General features: G+C 36.3%; 1 protein-coding gene across 4 annotated transcripts in view; it reads right to left on the bottom strand.

The window, feature by feature from the left end:
• The window catches only part of LOC133657607 (protein bicaudal C homolog 1-like), a 164526-nt gene that overhangs the window by 47204 nt on the left and 95113 nt on the right, over positions 1–22209 (bottom strand). For 3 of the 4 annotated variants that reach the window (XM_062059117.1, XM_062059118.1, XM_062059119.1), the window contains exons 4-6: positions 17532–17611; positions 11485–11643; positions 4482–4535 (exon numbers count right to left, since the gene is read on the bottom strand). In XM_062059117.1, coding sequence (XP_061915101.1) covers positions 4482–4535; positions 11485–11643; positions 17532–17611 — 293 coding nt within the window. Of the gene's footprint in view, positions 1–4481; positions 4536–6321; positions 6413–11484; positions 11644–17531; positions 17612–22209 lie in introns of those variants that run through there. The other variant, XM_062059120.1, reaches the window with a different exon arrangement.

Here is a 22209-nt window from a genome sequence, read left to right as displayed (position 1 = left end):
TGTGTGGAGATAAGAGTGGTGGTGGGGAAAGACTTGGCAGGTTTTGGGACAGGTAGACTAATCACATGAAGGGGCTCTGCAATGGGATCATTAGGAAAAGAAGTCCTGTTTGGTTCTAAGTGTGTTTGCTCTGCTGGTCAGGTGTGTTTGGTCAGCATCACCCAGGTGTGCTGGACATGGAGCTGTCTCAGACCGCCTGCAATTGAACTCTGGTGTGGTTCACTTCAACTGTGAACGCTAAACCAGCGTTAAAATGACAAATATGCAAGAGAAATGATCAAATCATCTGGAAGTCACATATTAATTATATACAGCGGAACCTGGATTGGTTCTTGAACGTGGTCCACCGACCGAAACGTTGGTCAAGTGAAACAGATAAGAAACATGAATCATTGGTTTTAGTCTAGAGAAAAGTCCCTATTTGATATGATAAAATGTAGACTTTGAAGACAGTATAAGGTGTACTGTACATACTGTACATGTATTGAGATAACATAGGTGAGTCATGGCTCAACAATCTCTTTTTTTTCATTCAAAGAATTGTTACAAGTCTTCTTTTCATGTCTTTGAAGCATGTGGTCATATGACAGTTTCCTATTTCTTTACACAGTCTTTTGCATTGTCCTTGAACTCTGCGAGATCTTTGAAGCTGCACTGGTTGGGTAGCAGAGGACAGACCAGGCAGTGCTGGATCGTGTGGTCCTCTTCTCCGCATTCGCAGGTGGTTGGGCCGCTTTTGTAGCCCCATCTGGCCATAGCAGATTTTGATTGCCCTGTTCCTGTTCTCTGGCGATTTAGTGTCTTCCACTGGACCCATGGTGTTTCTGACCCGGGGGGCAGGTCTTCAGAAGGGGGGATTCCCATGTCAATAGGAGGGGGGTCTTTCTCTAGTCTTTGTGTCCATAGTTGGAGTCTGGTTTCTTCCCGAGATGTTGTTAGGGGCTGGACATTGCTGAGGAAGCTTCTCCTTGACTTCAGACGTTGGGCTGAGGGTTCATCATTGGTAGCTTTTGTGAACTCTACTCGGCTGGCAACTTCCCGTCTCACGTCTGCAGGGGCAATGCCAGCGAGGAGATGTAGGTTGTTCAGGTTGGTAGGCTTCAAGCAACCAGTGATCAAGCGGCAGGTGTTGTTCAGTGCTGGGTGGAGTTTCTTGGCATGGGTTGATCTCTCCCAGACAGGACATGCATACTCCGCCGAGGAATAGCACAGGGCCAAAGCAGTACATTTTACTGTGTGTGGAATTTGTCAGTTTCCGTAAGATGTTGTTTCGGGAGCTGACTTTCAGTTTGGTGTTTTTGATGTGTTCCTTGAAGGAGAGGGTGCGGTCCAGGGTTACGCCAAGGTAGACAGGGTTGGTACAGTTCTCAAGAGGTGTTCCAGACCATTTGCTGTTAAGAGGTCGGTTCGATATCCCGGTTCCTGAGATGGAACGAGCAGACTTGGGTCTTCGCAGGGTTTGCGTGTAGATGGTTTTGCTTGTAGTAGAGGAGTAGTTCATCTAGGGCTGAGGTGAGGTTTGCTTCTACCGCTTCAAAGGTACTCTCTTGAGATGTTACACAGAGGTCGTCAGCGTAGATGAATCGTTCAGTGTTCTGGTCCATTGGCTGGTCGTTGGTATAGATGTTATACAGTAGTGAAGCCAGCACACTACCTCGAGGTAGGCCGTTCTTCTGTCGTCGCCAGCGACTTTGCTTGTTGTTTAAAGCAACATAGAAGCGCCTGTCTTTCAAGAGGACTCCAATGAGGTCTGTGAGTGTTTGTTGTTACAAGTAAGAACTGAGATTCATTCGACAATTGATTTTTTCTGACACCCTGACTTATTAGGTATGTCTCGCTGGTGTGCTAAGCTGTTGTGTAGCCGCTAGCCCCCTAGTAGAATTTAGCCTACTGTGTTTACCTTCTGTAAATGAGTTGACTAAAATGCAAGAAAAGACCGACCTTGTGTGCTGACTGGAGGACATGTAGATGTTAATGGATGTCCATCTTGGCTAAGTACATGTGCTACACCACTGCTTGCATCGGAGGTTATATATAATCCGATAGTGGACCAATGTCCGATATCAATATCTGATCGTGGCATCCCCACGTTGGAACTGCTATCCCTTTTGTGTGTGACGACGGCACTCTTTAAACTAGGGTTGTCCCGATACCAATATTTTGGTACCGGTACCAAAATGTATTTCGATACTTTTCGATGCTATTCTAAATAAAGATTACCACAAAAAATGTCATTATTGTCTTTATTTGAAAAACAAATTTTAGTGTACATGAAACATATGTTTATTATTGTCATTTAGTCCTTCAATAAAATAGTGAACATACTAGACAACTGACGTATGCAGTAACATATTGTGTCATTTATACACCTATTATTTTGTACACATTATGAGGGACAAACTGTAAAAATTTATAATTAATCCACTTGTTCATTTACTGTTAATATCTGCTTATTTTCTGTTTTAACATGTTCTATCTACACTTCTGTTCAAATGTAATAATCACTTATTCTTCTATTCTTTGATACTTTACATTAGTTTTGGATGATACCACACATTTAAGTATCGATCCGATACCAAGTAGTTACAGGATCATACATTGGTCATATTCAAAGTCCTCATGTGTCCAGGGACATATTTACTGACTTTATAAACATAATATACATTTTTTAAAAAGGAAAAAAGATTTTGTGACGATAAAAAATATCGACGTAATCATAGTAGTATCGACTAGATATGCTATTGTACTTGGTATCATTACAGTGGATGTCAGGTGTAGATCCACCCATGGCGTTTGTTTACATTCAGGAACGCTACCTTTTGTTAGCGGTGAGCTATTGTATCCTCTTACGGTGTGTAGTGAAGCATGTTTAGCTATTCCTTGTCCTCCAGTGATAATGCTACTTGTAAGAAACTTACTTTATTTGTTGCCATGAAGGCCAGAATTAGTGATTTAGAAGTGGCTAAAACACTGCAGATGGATGTTAGCTGCTAGCTAGCTAGCCATGTCTTAAAGCAGCTCTTCCTGAGGGTGTTTCAGTGTTATAACTTCACCTTTATCTTTACTTTTTACACCAAAATGCGTCCATTCTCCCTTTTCTGTCTACACACTGTCTGCTTGTAAGTACTCTGTGTGTGTGCGCTGCCCAACATGCTCCTCTGCTCGTAAAACCAGCAATGTCGCGACGTGACCACGACGCGCCGTCATGCCCGTTAAATAAAAAAGTAAAAAAAATGGGGAAGCGGTGCTTTTCAAACAGAGTATAGTACCGTTTTTCATTCATAAGGACCGCGATACTATACTAGTACCGGTATACCGTACAACACTACTTTAAACGCATATTTTAGAGGCTTTTTGTGAAATGTAAGACAGTAAAGATAACGTATTCAACACAAAATTGGTGTGGAATATTTGCGTTAGGTCATGCTATATTTCACAGAAGCTGACTTTATGCACAGCTGTTGGTCATATGACGAAAACACGAGTCTAAACGCCGAGTGAACCGCACTAAGGTAGCTTTGTTTTGACATTTTGAGTTAAGCTGAGTGAGGATGGAATGGAAGTCTGTGGAACGCTCTCCCTGACCACCTGAGGGCACCACAGACTGCGGATGCTTTTAAAAAAGGCTTAGAAACCCTTCTTTTTGATCATAGTCTAAGTTTTTCGAGTCACTTGTGTTTTCAGTTAGTTGTGGACTCCTTTAGTTCCTGTTTATGCACCTCTGAGTTTGTTACCATGGCTACGTATTAGTTTCACCTGCCTCTTGTGTTCGCGACGCGCACCTGTTTGTAATCAGAGACATTATTTAAGCCCGCTTTTGCCAGTCAGTCGGTCTGGCTTCTTTGTTTGCGTCACGCTACTGCTACGCAAGTTTTTCTTGTCTCCTAGCCCCTGCTAGTGATCTCTAGTCGGTGCTAAGTAGTAGCCTTAGCTTCAGGTGCGATCGGCACCTTGTTCCGTCGGTTTGTTTTCTGTTTTGTACCTCTTTGACTGTTAATTTACTATTAAATCATGTTCCTACCTGCAAGTCCTGTCCGGAGTCGTCCGTTTGCATCCTGGGAGAACAAACCCCGCATCACCATGTGACTCGGTCGTAACAAAAGCCTTTTTTTAAATATATGTGTGCTAGTTCTAGCTATTAGTTTTTTTTACTATTTATTTTACTAGTTGGGGGCAGCTATTAGTGGTTTTAGTGTTGTTGTTTTTTTATGTTTATTGTTTCTTTAAATGCACTGCAGCACTTTGAGGTTGTTTGCTCAATGTAAAGTGCTTTTACAAATAAAAAAATCTATTATGGAAGTAGGAACATGGAACGTGTGAAACCCAAAACGGGCACTCAGGTCCAAACATTAGTCCAGAACCCAAGTGAGTTGAAAAGAATATAGGTCTGTGCTTGAGTGGACGCCATAACTAATAGGACGTGTTCCACTACCAAATGGTTCTGGTGGGACTAACCCCCTTCCAAATATGCTCCAACTTACCCTGATTTTAACTCGAGCCGCCTCCACCCCTCCTGGCTGCCCTGCGATGGACACCTGGTGAGCATCAAAACAAGACAACAATTTAGTCCGAGCTTAGATTCTTGCATGTTTTATTGATCAGACCTCATCTCCATGTTGACAGCACATCCCCAAAATGTGGACTTCATCTTTGAGCGTAATGTTGCCCACATGATGGTGGCTATTTTTAACAGCTCGTTAAAAACACTTTCCCAAGCATATTAGTAACACACGAGTCCCAGAGTAGCAAATATCCCACATGTGCTTGACATCATCGCCTCAACGTGCCAATTTAGTTCTATAGTCGCTGCGGCGCTCGGGACGCATCAGTCAAGCTTTTAGCAGCAGCTTGATGGCTCTCGAGTGTTAAGAAGGAAGTCTCTCAGCATTTGTCAGTGCGTCATTCTACAAACACTTCATAAGTGGTCCATGTTCCGCAGCCATGAAACATTTCCATTCATTAATAAATTCCCTCCTATTTGCTGGCAACCTTAAAGAGTTAAGCAGGTTCAGCGCTTTTAGCTGGGAAGATTTTCTCCCAAAAAGCCATTTCAAAAGTAAGTAAATGCAGCAGTAGATGGAGGACACCTGTAGGGCAGGGATGTCCAAAGTGTGGCCCGCAGGTCATTTTTTAATGGCCCCACGGCCCATTTTAAAATACGATTAAAAAAATTAAAAGCATAAAAAGTGGTATGAAAGAGCAAACAGGTGAAATGTAACAAGAAAATGTTGCAATGTTTACTCTAATAACACAAAGCTGCCATGCAGGCTGTTTCTTTCTTTAAAAAATAATAATGAATCAAAATCAATGTTATTATGAATTATTGACCTATCCAAGGCTTAGGGATGATACTCGAAACCGGTTTTCTCGGTTGTTCGATAAGAAAAGAACCGAATCCTCGGACTCGAAACCCCTTTTTGAGAACCGGTACCCGTTATCGAGACCACTATAGTAAAGAAAAAGAGTTGGTTCTTTATTCGAATCCCTGGGAACGAATCCCGTCCCGACCAGAAATGGCGTCACGTAGCACAGTCATTAGGCGCAGATAGCGAAAGCAGGAACAAAATGGACGTGAAAAAGCGCTCCAAGGTGTAATAAAGTTAAAAACAAAAGGTATAATCCAATGAATAACTTTACTGAGAGATTTGAGCAGGGTACAAACACATGACGAACACTTTTACCACCAACCGGAAACATAGCAACCAGGCTAGCAACGTACCTCCTTTACGGCAGCTGTCACAACGTTCTTAAAGCAACATACATATACGACATATCTCCCTTTTTTAACTTTCGTTTTTCTTTCCTTGTAAACAAAACCAAATCACACTGTATATCTGTTGTCTGTCTAATTATAAATAATGCAGACGAGGCGTGTTGGCTGAGTTCTTGACGTCTACTTTCACAGCGTGCTCATTCTTAGCTGCCGGGTGACGATATGCAACAACACTTTTCGGGGCTACCGCGCATGCTCGTCACTCCCGTTGCATGCTGGGTAGTGTAGTTGTTATATTCCCTAGCTCAGGGGTCGGCAACCCAAAATGTTGAAAGAGCCATATTGGACCAAAAATACAAAAACAAATATGTCTGGAGCTGCAAAAAATTAAAAGCCATATTACATGTGTCATGAGATATACATTTAATTAAGAGGACTTAAAGGAAACTAAATGAGCTCAAATATAGCTACAGATGAGGCATAATGATGCAATATGTACATATCGCTAGCCTAAATAGCATGTTAGCATCGATTAGCTTGCAGTCATGCAGTGACCAAATATGTCTGATTAGCACTCCACACAAGTCAATAACATCAACAAAACTCACCTTTGTGCATTCACGCACAACGTTAAAAGTTTGGTGGACAAAATGAGACAGAAAAAGTGGCATAAAACACGTCCTAGAAAGTCGGAGAAAGTTATACATGGAAACAAACTATACGGTGAGTTCAAGGACCGCCAAAATAAGTAGGACAAAACGGCGCTCTCCAAATACTCGAATCAGTGAAGCATGTTTAATATAAACAGTGTGATTTATAACAATTAGGGAGGTTTGTGTCATGTTTGTCCTCATACAGAAACCATACTAAAACAAAAAAATAGATTTTTTTTTCCCCTCATCTTTTTCCATTCTTCATACATTTTTGAAAAATCTCCAGAGAGCCACTAGAGCGGCGCTAAAGAGCCGCATGCGGCTCTAGAGCCGCGGGTTGCCGACCCCTGCCCTAGCTCATAACATCTTTCCCCATATAAGGAAATAATGTTAACTCAAAGTGTATTTCTTTTTTTAGCTTTAACTTTTCATTTTTTTAGCATTGTATCCACATTTGCAAAGAACTTTTCTCTTCATAGAATTTTCTTTCAATAAAGAAATAAAGTGAAAAAATGTCAAAGCATCATAACAAACAGTTATGTCAAATAGCAGCAGAAGTGCACTTTTTGGAGAGCTGTATTATTTTCAGTTTTGTGCCCAAGGGATTGATTTGATTTAACACTATATTATTATTTATACACCTATAGTGATCACAGAGACAGCTTGTTTTTGTGTTACTGTATATATTTGTTTTTCTGAAAAAATCCCACTTAATATACTTTGGGTAACAACAGTCAATATTTATTTATTTTATTTTATTTTTTTAGGGGGGTAACAGTCAATATTTATTTATTTATTAGATTAAATTGTTTTCTTATATAATAAAAGTGAGCTTTTGTTAAACCAAATATTGTGTGTTTTTTTCCATATACAACAACCTATCTGGACTCCATAAGAGAATCCATAAGGAATCGGTTTGATAAGAGGATTCGATAACAGGCTCGAACTTGATAATTCCCTATCAAACATCATCCCTAAGGCTCCAATTATGTCACATTAAATATTGCACTTTGAGATATTTTTTTGGGAAAATGTTGCATATTTTGTGTTTGCCATATAAAAAATTTTAGCTTTTTTTAAATTTATTTTTATTTTTTTTAAAGAAGGGCCTAAAACGAACAAACAAAAAACATAAAAAACAATACAACGTATAATTGACGGATGGATCTGAAGTTGATCTCGAGATTATTGTGTTAAAAGTAAACAGTAAAAAAAAAGTATTATTTATTATTTAACACTTTAATGAGTAGGACCCTTTTGGTTCCCCAATCATTTTTGTGTGATTTGTTTTTAAGTATCATTGCTCAAAAAATAATAATGAATTAAAATCAATGGTGTTATAAGTTATTGACCTTTTTAAGGCTCCAATTATTATATCATCTGAAATATTCCTCTTAAAAATTTTATTGGGTGAAAATATTGCATATTTTATGTTTTTTCCATAAAAAAACAGGGTTTTCTTTGACAAAAAGAGCATACGACTTAAATCTTTAAAAACGTTATATTGACAGATAGACCTAATGTTGATCTAGAGATAATAGTACTGAATAATGACACATTTAAAATATTTTTTGGACCAAAACCCTTTGGGGTCCCCGGGATCAAGCCTGAGTGGAGGCCTTAATGTATATTTTTTATACATACAGTATATTGTATTGGTTTTTCAAATAAAAAAAACATCAAAATGGCCCCCACTTGCTTTGATTTTTCAGTGTGCGGCCCTCAGTGGAAAAAGTTTGGACACCCCTGCTGTAGGGGGAGCCCAGGCTCAAAGAAACTGTCAGAATAATTGCATGTAAGTTATCACAAAACTTTCTGGTTCCATGAGTTCCCGGCGAGAGGACAAAAGCTATCTTTGATCTTACCAAGCAAAAGGCTTGTAAAACTCCACTGTGTACGATGGGAAGCGACATGAAGGTGTCGGTTTCTTTGATCTATTGTGATCCACGGGAAGATCCTGTCTTGACCCGAGATCTACAAAGCGGAGAGGAAGCAGGACCTGACGCAAGCTCCAGGCATCTTTTCTTTGAACTGTTTTGTGACCGGAGGCAACGGCTGTTTACGACCCCCCTCCCTTTAGAAACAGCTGATGCTATGTAATCAGGGAAAGTCCAAATAAAAGAGGAGGTGTAGAATTCTCTTTTCAGAGCGTGGTGGAAGACTTTACAAGAGTACAGCCCAGACGTTTCTCCTCATTAAGCTAAATTGAATCCTGTCTCTGCTTAATTCCTTGCTTCTTGTCTGTTTAATAGATGTCGTCGGGGTTTGAACCTGACAGAAACCCTAACAGTGTATTAAAGAAGAAGGATACAAAAACAGTGTATAATTGTTAAAAACCATCCAATTCTGATATTTGTTCTCTCACATAGTCCAGTTCAGGTATCTAGCGGGGCTGAAAAGGACACAACTTTTCTATAATTTGGAGTAAGACCAAACAGCTTGAAGGTAACTGGTCAATAAAGTGAAAGAAGTGATTAGCAAATATAATGTTGTTTTATCGTAACAGTGGTGCGGTTACATGGTGAAAATCGCTGTTTGGCCCACGGACCTTTGGCACATTTTCACTTTGGCCCTCGGAGGCAAAACGTTTGCACATTCCTGCTCTAAACCACACAAAATTGGGTCTAATCCAGCTTTTTTCCCCTCTTTCTTTCCAAATAATAATCAATAAGAGTACCCTTAAGCAGAATCAAAAATGGAACCGGAACTGTAAAAATCATATCAGTACCAGTCTCTCTTGGTGCCTCAAACCTGTTCCAAGAATTTGGAAAAAATGATTTGGTTTTTCAAGAAAAGTATTTGTAAGAATGATTGTTTCTAAACGATCACAAAAGCTTTGTATTACATTGAGTTCCTGGCAGGGAGACGGAAGCTGTCTTTGGGGCCTACCAGGAGGAAGGCTTGTAAAACTCCACTGTGACTTCAAAGCGGACAGATGACAGGATCTGCCCAATTTCCAGACGAACTCTTTTTGAATTATTTTACGAACCCTTTTTGAACTATTTTATGCAACTCTTTTGGAACTATTTTACGACCTCTTCTTTTGAACTGTTCGGTAACCAAAGGCAACGCTGTTTACGACCCACTTCCCCCTGGAAGCAGCTGTGGTCAGGTGGGGGGAGAAAGTCTAATAAAGAAGGAGGAGTGCAATCTTTTGGCAGAGCGTGGTGCAAGACGGTACAGAGAGTACAGTGGCCGCGTCTCTCCTCAAAATTGAGTCCAAATTGAATTCTGTCTCTGTTTGATTCTTTGCTTCTTGTCTTGTTCAATAGATGTCATCAGTGTTTGAACCTGACAGTATTCCTTAAAAGAATCACAAAACGTCAATGATCAACAAATGTTTCCAAACTGTTCTGTCACTTGAACGTGTTTTAACTAGCAACACTGAAACATTGTTGAAATTTAACTTTACATGTCAAATGTTGTTCAAATGTAACTTTACATGTCACATGTTGTTCAAATATAACTTTACATGTCACATGTTGTTGAAATGTAACTTTACATGTCAAATGTTGTTGAAATGTAACTTTACATGTCACATGTTGTTGAAATGTAACTTTACATGTCACATGTTGTTGAAATGTAACTTTACATGTCACATGTTGTTGAAATGTAACTTTACATGTCACATGTTGTTGAAATGTAACTTTACATGTCAAATGTTGTTGAAACGTAACTTTACATGTCACATGTTGTTCAAATATAACTTTACATGTCACATGTTGTTGAAATGTAACTTTACATGTCACATGTTGTTGAAATGTAACTTTACATGTCACATGTTGAAATGTAACTTTACATGTCACATGTTGTTGAAATGTAACTTTACATGTCACATGTTGTTGAAATGTAACTTTACATGTCACATGTTGTTGAAATGTAACTTTACGTCACATGTTGTTGAAATGTAACTTTACATGTCAAATGTTGTTTTGAGTATTTGCTATGTAAAAATGTTTGAAATCTGAAGAAAGTGTCAGGCATTTTTGTGCTTTCCTTGACTGTTGCTCCTGTCAAATGTTGTCATTTCAGGTGTTGGTTATTTGATATAGGCCACTTCAAAAATCACATAAATAGACGGCAAAACTCTCTGAATGTATGCCACTTGAAAATCCAGACAGATATTTGGATTATAGACCAATTCAGGATACAGACGGACCTTTTCTGTCAGCCCCAGCCCCCATGAAACAAGCCAGGTGGCACCTAGAGTTACTCCACAGTGCCTCCAGCAGAGGAAAATGCATATTTTCAGACCGCAAAGTCGCCCAGCTGAAACAACAGAGGAGTTGGGACGTAGATGTCCATTAAGGAATCAGCAGGGGCGGCCCTCTGCAGCTGTCAGGCCACCACGCACACTAACTCTCAAGCTGCTCGCTCGAGTTTGCAAACGTCTTCTTTCTGCCACGAGTAGGAGGAAGCCTCCGCTGACATGTGTGCAGCGCCACTTGTTGGAGAAAATACCAACATTGCTGTTTGTGTCCGTAGGTCAAGGTCAAGGTTTGGGAGGACACAACTATGGGACAAGGTCAAGGTTTGGGAGGACACAACTATGGGACAAGGTCAAGATTTGGGAGGACACAACTATGGGACAAGGTCAAGGTTCGGGAGGACACAACTATGGGACAAGGTCAAGGTTTGGGAGGACACAACTATGGGACAAGGTCAAGGTTCGGGAGGACACAACTATGGGACAAGGTCAAGGCTTGGGAGGACACAACTGTAGGACAAGGTCAAGGTTTGGGAGGACACAACTATGGGACAAGGTCAAGGTTTGGGAGGACCCAACTATGGGACAAGGTCAAGGTTTGGGAGGACACAACTATGGGACAAGGTCAAGGTTTGGGAGGACACAACTATGGGACAAGGTCAAGGTTTGGGAGGACACAACTATGGGACAAGGTCAAGGTTTGGGAGGACACAACTATGGGACAAGGTCAAGGTTCGGGAGGACACAACTATGGGACAAGGTCAAGGTTTGGGAGGACACAACTATGGGGACAATGTCAAGGTCAAGGTTTGGGAGGACACAACTATGGGGACAATGTCAAGGTCAAGGTTTGGGAGGACACAACTATGGGGACAAAAGTGCTTGCCTTGAGTAAATATTGGTCAACACACCTGGTTGCTTTTCTCCGCCTGGTTGTTCCTGTTGGAGTCGGGGAAGTGGATGTGGCAGCCCGTCTCCTCCATCACCCTCTTGATGTTGTTGCCGCCCTTGCCGATCACGTGCGAGTGCTCCGTGTGCGACACGTCCATCTTCAGCGTCACCCTGTTACTCTGCGCAGAAGACCACCAACAATGATTAGCATCACGCTTTCATTTAAAGAACTTCCTATGTACTTAAATGTATAATGTATTTATATTATTCACATGTGAATAATGCTGTATAATAGACTGTATTTATATTATTCACATGTGAATAATGCTGTATAATAGACTGTATTTATATTATTCACATGTGAATAATGCTGTATAATAGACTGTATTTATGTTATTCACATGTGAATAATGCTGTATAATAGACTGTATTTATGTTATTCACATGTGAATAATGCTGTATAATAGACTGTATTTATGTTATTCACATGTGAATAATGCTGTATAATGGACTGTATTTATTTATATTATTTACATGTGAATAATGCTGTATAATAGACTGTATTTATGTTATTCACATGTGAATAATGCTGTATAATAGACTGTATTTATATTATTTACATGTGAATAATGCTGTATAATAGACTGTATTTATGTTATTCACATGTGAATAATGCTGTAGAATAGACTGTATTTATATTATTCACATGTGAATACTGCTGTATAACAGACTGTATTTATGTTATTCACATGTGAATAATGCTGTAGAATAGACTGTATTTATATTATTCACATGTGAATAATGCTGTATAATAGACTGTATTTATGTTATTCACATGTGAATAATGCTGTATAATAGACTGTATTTATGTTATTCACATGTGAATAATGCTGTATAATAGACTGTATTTATGTTATTCACATGTGAATAATGCTGTATAATTGACTGTAATCATGTTATTCACAAGTAAATAAATTCTGTATAATAGACTGTATTTATGTTATTCACATGTGAATAATGCTGTATAATAGACTGTATTTATATTATTCACATGTGAATAATGCTGTATAATAGACTGTATTTGTTTTCACATGTGAATAATGCTGTATAATAGATTGTATTTATGTTATTCACATGTGAATAATGCTGTATAATATACTGTATTTATTTATATTATTTACATGTGAATAATGCTGTATAATAGACTGTATTTATGTTATTCACATGTGAATAATGCTGTATAATAGACTGTATTTATGTTATTCACATGTGAATAATGCTGTATAATAGACTGTATTTATATTATTCACATGTGAATAATGCTGTAAAGTAGACTGTATTTATGTTTTCACATGTGAATAATGCTGTATAATAGACTGTATTTATGTTATTCACATGTGAATAATGCTGTATAATAGACTGTATTTATTTATATTATTTACATGTGAATAATGCTGTATAATAGATTGTATTTATGTTATTCACATGTGAATAATGCTGTATAATAGATTGTATTTATGTTATTCACATGCGAATAATGCTGTATAATAAACTGTATTTATGTTATTCACATGTGAATAATGCTGTATAATAGACTCTATTTATGTTATTCACATGTGAATAATGCTGTATAATAGATTGTATTTATGTTATTCACATGTGAATAATGCTGTATAATAGACTGTATTTATGTTATTCACATGTGAATAATGCTGTATAATAGATTGTATTTATGTTATTCACATGTGAATAATGCTGTATAATAGACTGTATTTATATTATTAACATGTGAATAATGCTGTATAATAGACTGTATTTATGTTATTCACATGTGAATAATGCTGTATAACAGACTGTATTTATATTATTCACATGTGAATAATGCTGTATAATAGACTGTATTTATGTTATTTACATGTGAATAATGCTGTATAATAGACTGTATTTATATTATTCACATGTGAATAATGCTGTATAATAGACTGTATTTATATTATTCACATGTGAATAATGCTGTATAATAGACTGTATTTATATTATTCACATGTGAATAGTGCTGTATAATAGACTGTATTTATATTATTCACATGCGAATAATGCTGTATAATAGACTGTATTTATGTTATTCACATGTGAATAATGCTGTATAATAGACTGTATTTATGTTATTCACATGTGAATAATGCTGTATAATAGACTGTATTTATGTTATTCACATGTGAATAATGCTGTATAATTGACTGTAATCATGTTATTCACATGTAAATAAATTCTGTATAATAGACTGTATTTATGTTATTCACATGTGAATAATGCTGTATAATAGACTGTATTTATATTATTCACATGTGAATAATGCTGTATAATAGACTGTATTTGTTTTCACATGTGAATAATGCTGTATAATAGATTGTATTTATGTTATTCACATGTGAATAATGCTGTATAATATACTGTATTTATTTATATTATTTACATGTGAATAATGCTGTATAATAGACTGTATTTATGTTATTCACATGTGAATAATGCTGTATAATAGACTGTATTTATGTTATTCACATGTGAATAATGCTGTATAATAGACTGTATTTATATTATTCACATGTGAATAATGCTGTAAAGTAGACTGTATTTATGTTTTCACATGTGAATAATGCTGTATAATAGACTGTATTTATGTTATTCACATGTGAATAATGCTGTATAATAGACTGTATTTATTTATATTATTTACATGTGAATAATGCTGTATAATAGATTGTATTTATGTTATTCACATGTGAATAATGCTGTATAATAGATTGTATTTATGTTATTCACATGCGAATAATGCTGTATAATAAACTGTATTTATGTTATTCACATGTGAATAATGCTGTATAATAGACTCTATTTATGTTATTCACATGTGAATAATGCTGTATAATAGATTGTATTTATGTTATTCACATGTGAATAATGCTGTATAATAGACTGTATTTATGTTATTCACATGTGAATAATGCTGTATAATAGATTGTATTTATGTTATTCACATGTGAATAATGCTGTATAATAGACTGTATTTATATTATTAACATGTGAATAATGCTGTATAATAGACTGTATTTATGTTATTCACATGTGAATAATGCTGTATAACAGACTGTATTTATATTATTCACATGTGAATAATGCTGTATAATAGACTGTATTTATGTTATTTACATGTGAATAATGCTGTATAATAGACTGTATTTATATTATTCACATGTGAATAATGCTGTATAATAGACTGTATTTATATTATTCACATGTGAATAATGCTGTATAATAGACTGTATTTATATTATTCACATGTGAATAGTGCTGTATAATAGACTGTATTTATATTATTCACATGCGAATAATGCTGTATAATAGACTGTATTTATGTTATTCACATGTGAATAATGCTGTATAATAGACTGTATTTATGTTATTCACATGTGAATAATGCTGTATAATAGACTGTATTTATGTTATTCACATGTGAATAATGCTGTATAATTGACTGTAATCATGTTATTCACATGTAAATAAATTCTGTATAATAGACTGTATTTATGTTATTCACATGTGAATAATGCTGTATAATAGACTGTATTTATGTTTTCACATGTGAATAATGCTGTATAATAGACTGTATTTATTTATATTATTTACATGTGAATAATGCTGTATAATAGACTGTATTTATGTTATTGACATGTGAATAATGCTGTATAATAGACTGTATTTATGTTATTCACATGTGAATAATGCTGTATAATAGACTGTATTTATGTTATTCACAAGTGAATAATGCTGTATAATAGACTGTATTTATATTATTCACATGTGAATACTGCTGTATAACAGACTGTATTTATGTTATTCACATGTGAATAATGCTGTATAATAGACTGTATTTGTTATTCACATGTGAATAATGCTGTATAATAGACTGTATTTATGTTATTCACATGTGAATAATGCTGTATAATAGACTGTATTTATGTTATTCACATGTAAATAATGCTGTATAATTGACTGTATTTATGTTATTCACATGTGAATAATTCTGTATAATAGACTGTATTTATATTATTCACATGTGAATAATGCTGTATAATAGACTGTATTTATATTATTCACATGTAAATAATGCTGTTTAATAGACTGTATTTATGTTTTCACATGTGAATAATGCTGTATAATAGACTGTATTTATGTTATTCACATGTGAATAATGCTGTATAATAGACTGTATTTATTTATATTATTTACATGTGAATAATGCTGTATAATAGACTGTATTTATGTTATTCACATGTGAATAATTGACTGTATTTATGTTATTCACATGTGAATAATGCTGTAGAATAGACTGTATTTATATTATTCACATGTGAATAATGCTGTATAACAGACTGTATTTATGTTATTCACATGTTATTCACAGCATTATTCACATGTGAATAACATAAATACAGTCTATTATACAGCATTATTCACATGTGAATAACATAAATACAGTCTATTATACAGCATTATTCACATGTGAATAATGCTGTATAACAGACTGTATTTATGTTATTCACATGTGAATAATGCTGTATAATAGACTGTATTTATGTTATTCACATGTGAATAATGCTGTATAATAGACTGTATTTATGTTATTCACATGTGAATAATGCTGTATAATAGACTGTATTCATGTTATTCACATGTGAATAATGCTGTATAATTGACTGTAATCATGTTATTCACATGTGAATAAATTCTGTATAATAGACTGTATTTATGTTATTCTTGTGTGAATAATGCTGTATAATAGACTGTATTTATATTATTCACATGTGAATAATGCTGTATAATAAACTGTATTTATGTTATTCACATGTGAATAATGCTGTATAATAGACTGTATTTATGTTATTCACATGCGAATAATGCTGTATAATAGACTGTATTTATGTTATTCACATGTGAATAATGCTGTATAATAGACTGTATTTATGTTATTCACATGTAAATAATGCTGTATAATAGACTGTATTTATGTTATTCACATGTGAATAATGCTGCATAAAGCAGTAAAATTGGTTGGTGAAAAATGATCAATCTTACCTTCCTATTTACAGTTTTTGCACTCATACTAAGGTGTTTTCTAAAAAATATTGTTACCTTATTTAGCAACATGAGATGAGACATGTATTTACAATAAATAAATCATTCAGACGATTCATGAAAAAACATGCTATCTTACGTGAAATTTATTAAAAATATTATAGGAGAAAATATGTAATTTTCCAGGCATGTGTTCAGAATATTACAGGAAGAAAATTTAAATTTTACAAGAGTAAAGTAGAAAAAAATACCAATTTTTCTCTCCTGTTTGCAGTTTTTGCACTCATGCTAAGGTGTTTCTAAAAATGTGGTTACATTATTTAGCAACATGAGAAAAGTCAAAATATTCTAAAGATCTCTCAGCATGACATGGTGACGTTGTAGGCCCCCCACTGTGACAAACACATTGTCAAATTAAGTGAAACACCCCAAAAGTGTGTCGTTTTGTTCTCATTGGAATGCACAGGTGTACCTATTGTTTTGTTTTCATTGGACTGCACAGGTGTACCTATTGTTTTGTCCTGATCGGACTGCACAGGTGTACCTATTGTTTTGTTTTCATTGGACTGCACAGGTGTACCTATTGTTTTGTCCTGATCGGACTGCACAGGTGTACCTATTGTTTTGTTTTCATTGGACTGCACAGGTGTACCTATTGTTTTGTCCTGATCGGACTGCACAGGTGTACCTATTGTTTTGTTCTCATCGGACTGCACAGGTGTACCTATTGTTTTGTTCTCATCGGACTGCACAGGTGTGCCTATTGAAGTGTTGTCCTATTAGGCCACACACAGCGCAGCATGATGATTGTCTGCCCTCCAGGGGTTGCTGCAGCACAGTCGCCAAGGTGTGCAATTGTGTTGCCATGACAACGCAGCCTCCTGCTCGGCAACGGACGACAGGAGCGGGAAGTCGGCACGAGGATGTTTACCTTTGTGTCGAGCACCAACATGATCCTATCTTTGGCTTCCCTCACGTCTTCCCTCTTGCCGCACACCTTGATGTGAGGATCTGCGGAGGAGAGAGGGAGAAGACGTCAACACAACATGGCCGCTCAGAGACTCTTCACACCCGACATGAAAAGCCTGCCATGGTAATTGCAGCCCTGAGTCACACTTTTTTCACAGTCTGCCAGAGGAAACGGCGGCGTGTGGGGGAGGAGTTTGGGTAGGTGTCTGCCACAACTCCCAGGTTTGGTATGCAGGCCATCCATCAGTCAAGTTGGTGCAGGCCACCGAGCTGGATGATGATGATGATGATGATGATGATGATGATGATGCGTTTAAGCCCGACTGGACGACAGACATCATGTGACCACGTCTGTCACTGCAGAGTAGACTCCTCCTCCTTCCTGTCCTGGCAACACTGCACTAACACTTCTTACAATCCACACAAACAACTTCAACACATTTCAAAACATCTTGAAAAAAGTAAGTTTTCAGCAGCAAGGCACTCTTGCAAAAACAAAGTCAAAATAAAAACATTTGAACATACCCTATTTTTCCAACTATAAGTCGCCGTTTTTTCATAGTTAGGCCGGGGGTGCGACTTATACTCAGGAGCGACATATGTGTGAAATTATTAACACATTAGCGTAAAATATCAAATAATATTATTGATCTCATTCACGTAAGGGACTAGATCAGTGGTTCTTAACCTTGTTGGAGGTACTGGAACCCACCACTTTCATATGCGCATTCACCCAACCCTTCTTTAGTGAAAAATAAAAAGTTTTTTTTCTTCAAATTCAAGACAAAGTTATATGTTTTTGGTAACACTTTAGTATGGGGAACATACTAGAGTTATTTGGACACTAGGGGAACATATTCTAAGTAACACAGACTTAATTTAGAGTTATTTGGACACTAGGGCAGGGGTCGGCAACCCGCGGCTCCGGAGCCGCATGCGGCTCCTTGACCACTCTGATGCGGCTCAGCTACATGCATGCCGACCCCCTCGATTTTCCCAGGAGACTTATGGATGTCAGTGTCTCTCATAGACTACTCCCAGGGAAAAATAATCCTATTAACACTCTAATTACTATATAAAGGGCGTGCCCTAATTGCACTGCAGTAATTGTCCTCTATAGCATTTACTTACAGCATGCCAGGGCCAGCCACATGTTGTATGTTGTTATTACTTGCTCACACAGGAGACAGCAAAGCATAGTTACTCATCAGCCACACAGCTTACACTGACGGTAGCCGTATCAAACAACTTCAACATTGTTACGTTACAAATATGCGCCACACTGTGAACCCACACCAAAAAAGAATGAAAAACACATTTCTGGAGAACATCCCACTGTAACACAACATAAACACAACACAACCATTACCCAGAATCCCATGCAGTCCTAACTCTTCCGGTCTACATTATACACCCCGCTACCACCAAATCCCCCCACACATCAACCCCCCCCCCCCCCCTCTTCGTGGTTGGTTGAGCGGAAGAGTTAGGGCTGCATGGGATTCTGGGTATTGGTACCGTCAGTGTAAGATGTGTGGCTGCTGAGTTAGTAGCCTTGCTGTCTCTTACGTGAGCAAGCTAAAGCTGTATTCCACTTGTGGCCGAGCAGGTACACTGATTGGGCAGACTGTAGAGGGCCCCAAATGCAGTGTCATCACGCTCTGATATTCGGGAGTCTCCCGGGAAAAATGAGAGGTTGGCAAGTGTGACGCAAGCGACATTCATCCAAAACTCGCGGGCTGCTCTAACATCCAATTCCCACATTATAGTGCGTGCCGGTGCGTGTGTCTGAGACCCCTGGTTAACATAGCACAAAGCATGTAAGCTTGGTATGCGGTGTTTTTCATTTTAAATTTTAAAAACATTTTTGTGGCTCCCATTACTTTCTTTAATGTGTGAAACTTGCCAAAATGGCTCTTTGAGTGGTAAAGGTTGCCGACCCCTGCACTAGGGGAACATATTCTAAGTAATAAAGACTTAATTTAGAGTTATTTGGACACTAGGGGAACATATTTTAAGTAACAAAGACTTAATTTAGAGTTATTTGGACACTAGGGGAACATATTCTAAGTAATAAAGACTTAATTTAGAGTTATTTGGACACTAGGGGAACATATTCTGAGTAACAAAGACTTAATTTAGAGTTATTTGGACACAAGGGGAACATATTCTAAGTAACAAAGATTTAATTTAGAGTTATTTGGACACTAGGGGAACATATTCTAAGTAACACAGACTTAATTTAGAGTTATTTGGACACTAGGGGAACATATTCTAAGTAATAAAGACTTAATTTAGAGTTATTTGAACACTAGGGGAACATATTCTAAGTAATAAAGACTTAATTTAGAGTTATTTGGACACTAGGGGAACATATTTTAAGTAACAAAGACTTAATTTAGAGTTATTTGGACACTAGGGGAACATATTCTAAGTAATAAAGACTTAATTTAGAGTTATTTGGACACTAGGGGAACATATTCTGAGTAACAAAGACTTAATTTAGAGTTATTTGGACACAAGGGGAACATATTCTAAGTAACAAAGACTTCATTTAGAGTTATTTGGACACTAGGGGAACATATTCTAAGTAACACAGACTTAATTTAGAGTTATTTGGACACTAGGGGAACATATTCTAAGTAATAAAGACTTAATTTAGAGTTATTTGGACACAAGGGGAACATATTCTAAGTAACAAAGACTTAATTTAGAGTTATTTGGACACTAGGGGAACATATTTTAAGTAACAAAGACTTAATTTAGAGTTATTTGGACACTAGGGGAACATATTCTAAGTAACAAAGACTTAATTTAGAGTTATTTGGACACTAGGGGAACATATTTTAAGTAACAAAGACTTAATTTAGAGTTTTTTGGACACTAGGGGAACATATTCTAAGTAACAAAGACTTAATTTAGAGTTATTTGGACACTAGGGGAACATATTTTAAGTAACAAAGACTTAATTTAGAGTTATTTGGACACTAGGGGAACATATTCTAAGTAACAAAGACTTAATTTAGAGTTATTTGGACACTAGGGGAACATATTTTAAGTAACAAAGACTTAATTTAGAGTTTTTTGGACACTAGGGGAACATATTCTAAGTAACAAAGACTTAATTTAGAGTTATTTGGACACTAGGGGAACATATTCTAAGTAACACAGACTTAATTTAGAGTTATTTGGACACTAGGGGAACATATTCTAAGTAATAAAGACTTAATTTAGAGTTATTTGGACACTAGGGGAACATATTCTAAGTAATAAAGACTTAATTTAGAGTTATTTGGACACTAGGGGAACATATTTTAAGTAACAAAGACTTAATTTAGAGTTATTTGGACACTAGGGGAACATATTCTAAGTGATAAAGACTTAATTTAGAGTTATTTGAACACTAGGGGAACATATTCTAAGTAACAAAGACTTAATTTAGAGTTATTTGGACACTAGGGGAACATATTCTAAGTAACAAAGACTTAATTTAGAGTTATTTGGACACTAGGGGAACATATTCTAAGTAACAAAGACTTAATTTAGAGTTATTTGGACACTAGGGGAACATATTCTAAGTAACACAGACTTAATTTAGAGTTATTTGGACACTAGGGGAACATATTCTAAGTAACAAAGACTTAATTTAGAGTTATTTGGACACTAGGGGAACATATTCTAAGTAACAAAGACTTAATTTAGAGTTATTTGGACACTAGGGGAACATATTTTAAGTAACAAAGACTTAATTTAGAGTTTTTTGGACACTAGGGGAACATATTTTAAGTAACAAAGACTTAATTTAGAGTTATTTGGACACTAGGGGAACATATTCTAAGTAACAAAGACTTAATTTAGAGTTATTTGGACACTAGGGGAACATATTCTAAGTAACAAAGACTTAATTTAGAGTTATTTGGACACTAGGGGAACATATTCTAAGTAACACAGACTTAATTTAGAGTTATTTGGACACTAGGGGAACATATTCCAAGTAACAAAGACTTAATTTAGAGTTATTTGGACACTAGGGGAACATATTCTAAGTAACAACGACTTAATTTAGAGTTATTTGGACACTAGGGGAACATATTCTAAGTAACAACGACTTAATTTAGAGTTATTTGGACACTAGGGGAACATATTCTAAGTAATAAAGACTTAATTTAGAGTTATTTGGACACTAGGGGAACATATTCTAAGTAACAACGACTTAATTTAGAGTTATTTGGACACTAGGGGAACATATTCTAAGTAACAAAGACTTAATTTAGAGTTATTTGGACACTAGGGGAACATATTTTAAGTAACAAAGACTTAATTTAGAGTTATTTGGACACTAGGGGAACATATTCTAAGTAACAAAGACTTAATTTAGAGTTATTTGGACACTAGGGGAACATATTTTAAGTAACAAAGACTTAATTTAGAGTTTTTTGGACACTAGGGGAACATATTTTAAGTAACAAAGACTTAATTTAGAGTTATTTGGACACTAGGGGAACATATTCTAAGTAACAAAGACTTAATTTAGAGTTATTTGGACACTAGGGGAACATATTCTAAGTAATAAAGACTTAATTTAGAGTTATTTGGACACTAGGGGAACATATTCTAAGTAACAACGACTTAATTTAGAG

This window comes from Entelurus aequoreus, linkage group LG09 (genome assembly GCF_033978785.1).
Source record: "Entelurus aequoreus isolate RoL-2023_Sb linkage group LG09, RoL_Eaeq_v1.1, whole genome shotgun sequence".
Classification (NCBI taxonomy): Eukaryota; Metazoa; Chordata; class Actinopteri; order Syngnathiformes; family Syngnathidae; genus Entelurus; species Entelurus aequoreus.
The sequence above is the reverse complement of the archived record's forward strand: the minus strand, read 5'-3'. Positions and strand labels throughout refer to the sequence as shown.